The 12,546-nt window shown below is 45.4% G+C and overlaps 1 protein-coding gene across 1 annotated transcript; it reads left to right on the top strand.

Moving 5' to 3' along the window:
* Positions 1-6,092: 6,092 nt before the first annotated feature.
* GLYATL3 (glycine-N-acyltransferase like 3) lies at positions 6,093-12,193 on the top strand. Its single transcript, XM_039532020.1, has 5 exons — positions 6,093-6,170; positions 7,703-7,810; positions 8,499-8,625; positions 9,770-9,896; positions 11,581-12,193. Exons 1-5 carry the CDS (start codon positions 6,093-6,095, stop codon positions 12,005-12,007), a joined length of 867 nt encoding a protein of 288 aa, XP_039387954.1. The 3' UTR covers positions 12,008-12,193.
* Positions 12,194-12,546: the final 353 nt, after the last annotated feature.

The following is a 12,546-nucleotide window of genomic DNA, read 5'->3' on the forward strand; positions in this document are numbered from 1 at the left end:
AAGTGCTACAGCATCAAGTGTGGACACTACCTGCTCCTATGGGAGAGGTTCTCCTGTCAGTAAAGGGAATCCACCTCCCTGAGAGGCAGTAACTAGGTTCAATGGAAGAATTCTTCCATCCAACTAGTGCTGTCTACGCCAGAGGTTAGTTTGGTTTAACGATGTCAGTCAGGGGTGTGGATTTTTCACAGCCCTGAACAACGTAGCTGGGTCAACCAAACTTTTTAGTGTAGACCAGATGTAAGTGACTTGCCCAAGGTCACGCAGGAAGTCTGTGGTGGAACAGGTAATTAAAAACTGGTCTTTCCGAAATCCCAGGTTTATGACCTAACCACTGCAAGATCTCTCCTCTCTTGACCCAAATTGAGCACTAAATCCATTTTATTGAAAAATATTCCAATCCCACAATGATTTTCATATAAAAACTGGTGATTTCCTCTGAGCTTCTGGCAGTCAGCGGCTAGGGACACCTAGAACATAGGGTTTCATCCCTGCCCATCTCGGCTAATAGCCACTGATGGACCTGTCTGCCATGAACTTATCTAATTATTTTTTGAACCTTGTTATAGTTTTAGATTTCACAACATGCCTGGCAATGAGTTCCACGAGTTGACTGTACATTGTATGAAGAAGTACGTCCTTGAGTTTGTTTTAAACCTGTTGCCTATTAATTTCATTGGGTGACTCCTGGTTCTTGTGTTATATAAAGGAGTAAATAACACTTCCTCATTTACTTTATTCGCACCATTTATGATGTATAGATCTCAGTCATATCCCCCATTAGTCATCTCTTTTCCAAGCTGACAAGTCCCAGTTTTATTAATCTCTCCTTATATGTGGGGTCTGAATGAATGCTTCCCTGACAGCTAGCTGGGAGGGGGAGAGACTTTGGGTGTGTTTATGTAAATACAGTTTGCTCCTGCTCTGCTTAGATAGCCAACAGATGGAACAGTGATCAACAAAGTAATCAACTTTGGCTTGTGTTGGGTTACAAATCACTTTAGTAGTGAACACAGGGATAGTGAAATGCTGTTACCAATGTTGTAATTATTGTAGGAATACAGGGAAACAGGACTGTGCTGAACCTGTCCCAAATGAAGGGGGTCACCTTCAGCTGGAAGTACCTTGTAAGCCAGGGACCCTGTGAAAGTGAGAGTGGGTGGGGCTAGGTATAGGTATTCCAGCCAGGAGATTGTGGAGTCTCCCTAGACTGGTTTGACTTGTTCCCCCCCCACTGCTCAAAGAAAACACTAACAAGGCTTTATTAGGAGTCTCTTTTGCTATTTTAAATGCTCACTCAGAACTGAAATCAATTGTGGGACTTTGTTTCTACCCAGACTGCTAAAAAAGAATCACTGAGGGCTGAAATCACATGAGGGGGCAGTGTCTCTGCCTAGCCTGCAAATGACTGATAGTCACCTGGTGAACGAGTGGCTGGGGAGGTAGAGAGGCACAGGGAGCAGCCAAGCAGGGTGGCTGGCGGAGAGAGGCAGCGAGCAGCCAAGAGTGGCTGGTGGAGAGAGGCGGCGGGTGAGTGCCTGAACAGCGGAGCAAGTAAGGTGCCTCCTTACCTCCACCCAGGGTGAGAGGTGAACTCTGCAGATGCACCTCTGAACTCTGGGTCTGCACTGACCAAGGACAGCAACTGTGAGTGGGGTTCAGAGAAGGGATGGGTATATTAAAGAGACTTTTGGGTTGCTGGACTTAGGAACCTCAGGGGAAAAGGACACTGCCCAAATTACTTGCGGGTGGGTCTTTTGCTCATGGTTTATGTTTATGAACCTTGTTTGCTGTGTTTTCCCAATTTAATGCCGAGTTACTTCCCTCCTTTTATTAAAAGTTTCTTTTCTAAACTCAGACTCTGTGCTTGCGAGTGGGGAAGTATTGCCTCTCAGAGGCGCCCAGGGGTAGTGTGTAATTTTCCCAGGCTACTGGATATTGAGACAGTTCTGTGTTATATCGGTGGAAAGGAATCCCTAGATATTGAACCCGGCCCTGGTTCATTTTTGTTGCCCTTCTATGAACTTTTTTTTGTTTGTTTTTTTTTGAGATGGGGGCAACCAGAACGTCACACAGTATTCAAGCTGTGGCCGTCCCATGAATTTATAGAGTGGCATTATGATATTTTTCTTATTATTTATCCTTTCCTAATGGCTCTTAATAGTTTTGAGTGCCACTGCACATTGAGTGGATGTTTTCAGAGAACTATCCACAGTGACTCCAAGATCTCTTCTTGAATGATAACACCTAATGTAGATCCCATCATTTGTGTGTATGGTTTGGCTTATGTTTTCCAATGTGCATTACTTTGCATTTCTCAACATTGAATTTTATCTGCCAGTTTGCTGCCCAGTCAGCCAGTTTTGTGAGATCCCTTTGTAACTCTTCAGTCTGCTTTGGATTTAACTATTGTGGGTAATTTTGTATCATCTGAAAATTTTGCCACTTCACTGTTTACCCCTTTTCCAGATCATTTATAAATGTGTTGATCAGCAGTGGACCCAGTACAGATCCCTAAGGGACACCATTATTCACCTCTCTCCATTCTGGAAACAGACCATTCATCTGTACCCTTTGTTTCCTGTCTTTTAACCAGTTACTGATCCATGAAAGGACCTTCCCTCTTATCCCCTGACTGCGTACTTTGCTTAAGAGCCTTTGGTGAGAGACCTTGTCAAAGGCTTTGTGAAAGTTCAGGTACACTATATCCACTGGATCACCCTTGTCCACACATTTGTTGATCCCCCTCAAAGAATTCTAATACAGTGGCAAGGCATGATTATAAAAAACGTGTTGACGCTTCCCCAACACATCGTGTTCATGTGTGTCTGATAATTCTATTCTTTACTGTAGTTTCAACAAATTAGCCTGATACTGAAGTGAGGCTTACTGGCCTGTAATTGTCGGGATCGCCTCTAGAGCCTTTTTAAAAAATCAGTGTCTGTGACGTTATTGACTGAACTGTGACTGTATAGATCATTGTTGCAACCAGAGTCTTATAGTTGCACCAGGTCTTGTACAGAGGAGGCCAAGTGGGGTGTCTATGGAAAGGTTGTAGTTTGCTGGTTATGATTATGTTGTCTGTATGTGTGTATCATCTTTGTATCATCTTTGTATTTGAAGTTATGAATATTGGCTATATACTTGTATCTCAATGTGTTTGATTCTAAGGAGCCTCAGTGAAGTATTTGGTCAGCTTGTTGAGAAAGGACTATTCGCAGTAAGTGCTCAATCAAGAAACACTTAACTGACAATGGACTTTGGGAGATGACAATCCACATCTGAGCTTTCCTGGGAACGTTCAAACTAACCTGTAAACAATGGCGTTGGCCTACAAAAAGCTGAATCATTCATAGACAAGTGACTTGCCCAGCTGGCTACAAACGCCATCTTGTTGCTGTGACTTTGCACAGAAGAACAAAGGGGTTTCTGCCCACAAGAGAGACTATAAAAGGCCCTGAGCCTCTCCATTTTTTCTTCAGCTGGCTTAAGAGATGGCCCCTCCACCTCAAAGAAATGCCTAAAAGAAACCGGAACAAAGGATAGTAACTATGGGGGTGTGAGTGATTGCTGGACCCAGACTAGGAAGGAGTCCAGTCTGTGAAAGAAGTTTATTGGAAATCTCTGAGGGTGAGATTTCATCTGTAATCAGTTTCTTAAAAGTATTAGGCTTAGGGGTGCATATTTTGCTTTATTTTACTTGGTGACTTGCTTTGTCCTGTCTGTTGTTACTTGGAATCACTTAAATCCTACTTGTTATACTTAATAAAATCACTTTTGTTTGTTTATTAATCCAGAGTAAGTAAGTAATACCTGGGGGAGCAAACAGCTGTGCATATCTCTCTATCAGTGATATAGAAGGTGGACAATTTATCAGTTTACCCTGTATAAGCTTTATAAAGAGTAAAACGGATTTATTTGGGGTTTGGAGCCCATTGAGAACTGGGTGTCTAGGTGCTAGAGACAGGAGCACTTCCTAAGTTGTTTTCAGTTAAGTCTGCAGCTTTGGGGCACAAGGTTTGAGCCAGACACACCAGTCTGCTCCACAAGGCAGGGTTCTGGAGGCCCAGACTGGCAGAGAAAACTGGGCTCAGAGGTAGGGTACGTCCATACTACCCGCCCGGGTCGGCGGGTAGCGATCGACTTCTCGGAGTTCGATATATCGCATCTCATCTAGACGCGATATATCGAACTCCGAACGCGCTCCTGTCGACTCCGGAACTCCACCACCGCGAACGGCGGTGGCGGAGTCGACCGGGGAGCCGCGGACTTTGATCCCGCGGCGTCTGGATGGGTAAGTAGTTTGAACTAAGGTAGTTCGAGTTCAGCTACGCTATTCGCATAGCTGAACTTGCGTACCTTAGTTCGACCCCCCCCCAGTGTAGACCAGGCCGTAGTCTCAGCACATTAGATGACAGTCCCGGGGGGGGTCTCTGTGACCCAACCCATCACAGTGGCATAGTCGAGCAGGATCTGTGCACAGCTGATTGCTTTGAGACACTGGTAGTGATTTTAAGTGAGTTTTAAGTGTGGTGGCTGGAGAACAGACAAAGTGGTTACTGGTTTGTTGTTTTCTGTTTATTTTGGGTAATGGAAATTAGCATAAGAAAGCAGGAAAATGACTATCAGAGAGGTAGCTACAAAACTAGAGCTGGCCAGACTGAAAGCAGAAGAGAAGGCAAAGGATGGCAGTTTCAAATGAAGCTCAAAGAAGCAGAGGCATCCGGGGAGGAAGCTGCTCACAAAAGAGCCATGGAAACCCAGAGGTTAGCCCTGGAATTAAAAGACAAAGAGATCGAAGCCCAGAGGCTAGCACAGCAAGATGCTCAGCAGGAGAAGGAAAGAGAGAAGTGGCTAGCCCTGGAGTTAAAAGACAGAGAAATATAGGCCCAGACTGAGGCCCAGAAGCATGAACTGACTGTTAGGCCTGGTCTACACTAGGAGGTTATGTCGAATTTAGCAGCGTTAAATCGAATTAACCTTGCACCCGTCCACACAATGAAGCCTTTTTTGTCGATATAAAGGGCTCTTAAAATCGATTTCTGTACTCCTCCCCGACGAGGGAGTAGCGCTAAATTCGACATGGCCATGTCAAATTAGGGTAGGTGTGGATGGAATTCGACGGTAATAGCTCCGGGAGCTATCCCACAGTGCACCACTCTGTTGACGCTCTGGACAGCAGTCCGAGTTCGGATGCTCTGACCAGCCAAACAGGAAAAGCCCCAGGAAAATTTGAATTCCTGTTCCTGTCTGGCCAGTGTGTGTCCAGACTAACACGGCTACCCCTCTGATACTTGACAAATTGCATAGTTGCACAATGTTTGGCTGAATTTCTGATAGCTGCAGATGTAAGTCATTTTCCAAGTTTAAATATTTCTGTGCTTAATTTTCACAGAAATCATTGCTGAAAACCCAGACAGAGATAACTTGAAGTGAATGGAAGCAGCACTTTCATAGCTTCATCACTGAGTTCTTCATACTCTTCTTTAACAGAAATCTAGAATTCCTGGTATTTTAGATATGAAACTTGGTCTTCAGCATGGTGATCACTTGACAATTCTATGAGATTTTGTTAAGCCATACTTAATATTGGAATGGTGTTAACTGTTATCAAGAATGGGTTATCAAGAATCCAATAGGTATCGGGAGATCATGTTAAACACCAGGAAAATATCCATAATAATGGGAATACAATCCAGACAAATGAGTAGTGATTTGGTCTTTAGTAGCATTTTGATCCCTTTCTCTCTGTTCTTTTTAAAAGTCTGACAACACTACAGACCTCTCAGCATCTCCTTTTCAATGGGGTATGTCCAAAGACAAAGCTTCTTTATGACTCCCCAGTTTTTCCCTTTCATATCTAGTATATTTGTATTATTATCTTGAAGTGCTGGATTTAGTGCATTCAATTTGCCATATATGCCCACCGGATACCTGAAAACAAATGACACATTGACACCCCCGAGCCCCAGCAGAAGCGTCAGGGCTGAAGTCCCAAGCCTGGGCACTCCCCTCACATATGTCTTATCCATATGTACCCTTATATATGTCTATATGTTCCCACCCAGGCCATTGCTAGATGCTTTGGGAAGATGCTGGTGCTGAAATGTTCCATGAAACTGCAGATGCTGAAGAAAATGTTAATGCAAAACTTCCCTGAATCACGCAAGGTAATAGATCTGATCTGTTCTTTTCTGTGCTGTCTCCTTCGGGGAATCAGAATGTTGGGCAAGATGGAAGCAGAGCGGGTGGGCAGGGAGAGAGAAGCTTCTTTGCTACTACAACTGACTATCAAGGAACCTGTATCTGATAACAGTGGGTTTACCAATATGACAGTGTAAAACCCACTGGTCAGTGTGTGTCTAATCCATCTCCCTCTGTGTCTGATCAACAGAGGACACAGATTTGTTGGAGAGCCTGATTCTTTAGCTCCAGCTCTTGAGATTTGTGCTTTTAGCTCTGGGAGTCAATGGTTCAGTCTCATATGTGTCAGCCAAGGTGGCAGGCATCACAATAGCAAGCCTCAAAATGGTCTCTCTGGTTCTTAATGTTAACCCTGCAACATTAACTATGATGTATGGTATAGGCTAGCTATACCTTGCAGCTAATTAGCAGGATCTTGGATCCTTATCCGGTATCTATCACCTGGGGGGGTAGAAGGGAAAGATAGTGTACTTCCCTATCCCGTGATGCAAATGGATAAAGAAGAGAAAAGAATAAAGTAAACAGATGACAGCTGTTATTTAAAACAGAAACAGTGAGATGTGGGTTGACGGTTTGGGTTTAAAACCCAGGCCCAACCAAATAGATACCCTGGCAATAAACAAATAAAACTAAAACAAAATATCCCAGGTACTGCACCGTTTCCATGTGTCAATAGACAGTAGATGGTACAACACTGTTGTCACGGCCAACTGATGGACCCTGGGTCTCATCCGCTTTTTAGTGGGAGATCAACAGGATCTATGGATGCTAAAGAGAGGCCTGCCTCTGTGATCACCCAAGGGTGAGTGATCAACAGGACTTGTGTACCTTTCTCTGAAAAATGTGGGGTTCAGAGATTGGTAGCACAGTCACAGTTCTTAACGCTGATGTCTTCAGATGCTGATCTTCTGGTCCATGTAGCCATAAAAATACAATGGTACCGTGGCTGCCTCTAGGATGGACAGCAGCACGGCAGGGGGTGCTCAGAGTTTATATAGGCACAAGCGCGCCAAAGTTTTGAGGTAAAACTGGCAACTCACCTGCTGGAACCTGTTTGAACCAGATCTGGGCTGACCGTTACCTGCCTTTTCTGTCAGAGTTACAAAGGGTGCAAAAACTTTAGCAAGAAGCTAAATAAAGGTGGAGTTGAGCTGTTAAGTAGGCTCACCATTTTGAATTTCAGACTCTATATCCACTAGATGAAGGAGGGATAGCTCAGTGGTTTGAGCATTGGCCTGCTAAACCCAGGGTTGTGAGTTCAATCCTTGAGGGGGCCACTTAGGGAGCTGGGGCAAAATCAGTACTTGGTCCTGCTAGTGAAGGCAAGGGGCTGGACTCAATGATGTTTCAAGGTCTGCTCTAGGAGATAGGATATCTCCATTATTTTTTTTTAAATACCTTAACCAAATGTAAAGGCGTGAAGTACAACTTATTTTAAATCACAAAACAATTTATAATCTCTATTTCATATACAAAAACATGTTACATTATCTGGCAGGTTTATGGAGCAGTGCTGAACATCAACAGAGGCAATCCCTTCAGGATGGAAGTGGTAGTGGATTCGTGGCCGGATTTCAAAGTTGTCATTACCAGGCGGCTGGTGAAGGTAGATCAAAACATTTTTAATCTGAGCTCCAGAAGAGCAAATAGACTGTGGATCCTGTTGTGATTGAATCCTTTCCTTTAGCTTCTCAGGTAGTGTCAACATGGAGTGAGAAGGGAGTAGCAAAGCTTGCACTCTCTAACACCCTGCAGAGTAGGTGACTTGCCTGATTCCTGGGAACCCACCTGTTCCTTATTAGTGGCAACTGCAGGTGTAAATGTATCAGGCCAAATTCATCCCCAGTGGAAGCCAACACAATACCTGTTGACTTCAACAAGAATCACTCTTGCTTATGCAGTGCTGGTTTGGGCCAATCACTACAAGAGAAAGGGTCTAGAAGCAGCTGGGGGAAAAGGATCTCAGAATATTAAAATGGCCAAAAGCTTCAGAAAACTGCTGCTAGGCCCAGGTTACTCTTTGCTTAGTGACTGCCTTGGAAAGATGAGGGTCCACCTCCATCGCAGCTGTTAGTTACTGTGGGGTTGTGGGGAGTAAGGAATAGATTCTATTCTGATGCCTGGTGTTGAGATACACTGTGGAAAGTGACAAAGAAGAATATCCTAATCTGGGAACTCCTGCAGATCCAGCGATTCCTTGGATCTCTGGCCATGGATCTCCGTGAGCTTTGGTTTCCAAGACACAGGAAAAAGGAAGGAATTTTTCTTAACTATTCCATGCCTTTTCTACCCAGGATGAGATGGATGACCTTGACCATTACACCAATGCCTATGCAGTTTTCTACAAGGACCTACAGGCTTACCAGGAGCTACTGGCCAACACAGATACCATCAACTGGGAACAGATCTTTCAGATACAAGGTAAAGTCCAACTTTATCAAACAGTCTACCTGGGTGGTATAAAACATTATGAGGGGGAATAGACCCTGCCATTGTATATTGGCTAAAGATTTCTTATAATAACATGAAATGCAGAATTCAGGAAAGAGGTGGCAGTTGGACACAGCCCTCCTGGCTTTTGAATTTCACCCATGCTGTGTCATTCTTCATCATTGGGTCAAGTTCTGCTCTCAGTTATAGCGGTCCAATTTCTTTGCTGCAGTAAGTGTATTTTTATTTCAGTTTGCAGGCAAGGATCCCTAGAGAACATCCAGCTCATTAACATGACAGCTGATCATAGACAGCTGGTTAATCTAGTAGAAGGGGAATAGTTGGAAACTGAAGATAGATCAGGGATTAGCAACCTTTGGCATGCGGCTCACCAGGGTAAGCACCCTGGCAGGCTGGGACGGTTTGTTTACCTGCTGCGTCCGCAGGTTCGGCCGATCGCGGCTCCCATTTGCTGCCGTTTGCTGCTCCAGGCAAATGGGGGCTGTGGGAAGCCACGGCCAGCACATCCCTCGGCCCACGCCGCTTCCCACAGCCCCCATCGGCCTGGGATGGGAAACCGCAGCCAGTGGGAGCCGCAATTGGCTGAACCTGCGGACGTGGCAGGTAAACAAACTGGCCCGGCTTGCCAGGGGGCTTACCCTGTTGAGCCGTGTGTCAAAGATTGCCGATCCCTCAGCTAGATAAATTCAGACTAGGAAGAAGGTGCACATTTTTAAGAGTGAGGGTAATTAACCCCTGGAACAAGTTACCTAGAAATATAGTAGATTCTTCACCACTTGAAATCCTTAAATCAAGACTAGATGTCTTTTTAAAAGATGTGCTCTCTCTCTAACAGAAGTTACAGGCTTGATGTAGAAATTACTGGGTGAGGTTCTCAGGCCTGTGTAGTAGGAGGTCAGAGTAGATGATCATAATGGCTCCTTCTGGCTTTAACATCTATGAAATTGTGGAGACTGTATTGAATGGGGAAGAAAGAAACATGCAGTAACGCTGAGGGTTTTGAAAATTTCAGATGTGCAAACAGCTCCATAGTGAATCCAAGCTTTGTTCTTTTTATTTATTTCCATGTGCATTTTGTTTTTAAATGAGTCACTATTTATCTATGTCTACACAGGGCTCCAGGATGGATTATATGAAACATCCAACACTGTTGCTAGGTCTAAACAAGTCGATGTGAAACTATCCTCGTTCCAGATGTTTATCATCCCACAGCCTGACATGCTGCCAGATGTCACAACTCAGTATGTCCAATCACATCCTTCCTATTTTCCATAAATATGATAACACTTAGCTCAGATCTAGCACTTTTCATTAGCAGATCTTAAAGCGGGACTATCAAACTCAATTTACCTTAGGGCCAGTGCCAGTCCTCAAATCCTCCCACTGGGCCAATAATGTCACTGAAGATGGTGTTCAGAAAAGAAAACGTCACTTTGTTGATGTTTGGTCTCAGTGACTGAGCACCTTCAGGATTGCAGCAAGCTGTGCATCAGATAGTTGTGTTTGGTATTTTGACTTGTTTATATTCGTTGTGGAAAAAAATGGTGCTGCTTCCATGGCTGACTCTGCCTGGCAACTAGTGATGTCCCTCTCCCCCAGCCAATGGGAGCTGTGAGGGGTGGCACCTGTAGCAGACATTGCTGGCAGCATACCTGCATGTGTCTCTCCTCTGCAGGCTGCAGTGGGGAGATTCTTGGGCTGCAGATGGCCCATGGGCTGTGACTTTGAGACCCCTGTCTTAAAGAGCTTTACATTGTGGAAACTGAGGCAGAGAGAAGTGGAGTGACTTGACCAAGGATCCTCAGCAGGCCAATGACAGAGCTGGGACTAGAACCCAGCTCTCCTCAGTCCTAGTAAAATTCTCTATCTACTAGGCCACACTGAAATAATAGCCAGACTGGTAGGTCATTGGGACAAACTCTGGCTGACTGAGGAAGAGCCTGAGAGTGAGGAGGCAACTACAGGAAGTGAGAGGCACTGTATATATTTTTAAGGGTCTTAATTTTTAAGGAAAGGCAGAGACCTTGAGGTGTGTTGGTAACCATGATTTATTTTTCACTCTCCAAATCATGTCCTCAACTCCCTCTAAAGGATCGTGGGTGGTGCAGTCCAACAAGTATTTCTTGTACTAGGAACTGCTACAGTTAAAACCATTTAAAACATCATGTGCACATATTACTACAGGGGTGGGCAAACTTTTTGGCCCGAAACTGTATGGAGGGCTGGGTAGGGAAGGCTGTGCCTCCCCAAACAGCCTGCCCCCCTGCCCCCTATCCGCCCTCTCCCACATCCCGCTTCCTGACTGTCCCCCTCAGAACCACTGACCCATCCAACCCCACCCTGCTCCCTGTCCCCTGACTTCCCCCTGGGACCCTCTGCCCCTTATCCAACCCCCCCGCACCCTACCCTCTTACCATGCCACTCAGAGCACCGGGACTGGGAGCCGCACCGCCCGGAGCCAGCCTCGGTGCTGCACAGTCTAGAGCACGGGGCAGGCTGGCGGCTCTCGCAGTCCAGCAGGAGCTCACTGGCCTGCCGCCCAGAGTGCTGGCAGCATGGCGAGCTGAGGCTGCAGGGCAGGGGGGACAGCAGGGGAGAGGGCAGGGGCTAGCCTCCCCGGCCGGGAGTGCAAAGGCCGGGCAGGACGGTCCCATTGGCCAGATGTGGGCTGCAGTTTGCCCACCTCTGTATTATGAGTTTACTCCCGGGACTCAGACATAACTCATCCCTGGGCACCTGGCAGATAAGGGCTAGACCTCACAACTAGACTTGCCATACAGCAGTGGCACTAATCCTCAAATCTCTCACCTGGCCTAGCAATCTTTTGTTCCCTTTTCTGAAGTGGAACAGGAAAGCCATTGAATGGGGAAAGATGGCTTAGGGATGAAGTATTCTGCCTAATGCATTTCCTATACCTTCTCCCAGGATGGACCCTGCACTGAGACTGGCTTACCTTGATGTCTCTCATGCCAGCCTGCTGAATGAAACCTGGTCGCGGGGAGGCAACGAGCAATGCCAGAGGTACATTGCCAACCTCGTTTGCTGCTTCCCCAGCATCTGTGTGCTAGATGACAACAGGCACCCTGTCTCCTGGAGTCTGACAGATCAGTTTGCCACCATGATTCACACTTATACCCTTCCTGAGCACCGCAGGAAAGGTTATAACCATCTTGTTGCCACCACGTTAGCTAAGAAGTTACATAGCCAGGGCTTTCCAGTTCAGGGTAATGTCCTGGAGGAGAACATGCCAGCTATAACATTGTTCAAAAGCATGAACTCTCAACTTCTGCCCTGCCGATTTTTCAGACTCATCCACACTCCTTTCCGGTTTTTAGCCAGCACTGACCTATAGTCCAAGCACCGGTATAAGTTATTGATCTCCCGAGTATTCACTTACCTCCTCCACTGTAACTAGGTGAAATATTACAGCCTATGCTATATGGGAAATCATACTAGATGATCATAATGATCCCTCTTCTGGCTTTAAAAAAAATCTCTGAATCTAATATATCCTAGTAACTGTTCACAGCATCTCAGTTCAGCAAATCAAAGAAAGATAGGAAAAGATTTAAGTCTAGCATTTGGTTATTGCAACTGTAACTAAGGTGACCAGACAGCAAGTGTGAAAAATTGGGACGGGGTGGGGGGTAATAGGAGCCTATAAAAGAAAAAGACCCAAAAATCGGGACTGTCCCTATAAAATCGGGACATCTGGTCACCCTATCTGTAACTGACATCTCCACTGGATTCCCTCTTATTAAAAGGACAATTCCGTTAGTTTAGCGAACTGTCTTGTATATTCAGAGAGACAAAGATAGGCAAGCTTATATCTTTTATCGGACCAACCCACAGTTACTGGACAAACCAAACCTCTGACCCCTCATGGCCTCT

Source organism: Mauremys reevesii, linkage group 3, assembly GCF_016161935.1.
Source record: "Mauremys reevesii isolate NIE-2019 linkage group 3, ASM1616193v1, whole genome shotgun sequence".
NCBI classification, from domain to species: domain Eukaryota; kingdom Metazoa; phylum Chordata; order Testudines; family Geoemydidae; genus Mauremys; species Mauremys reevesii.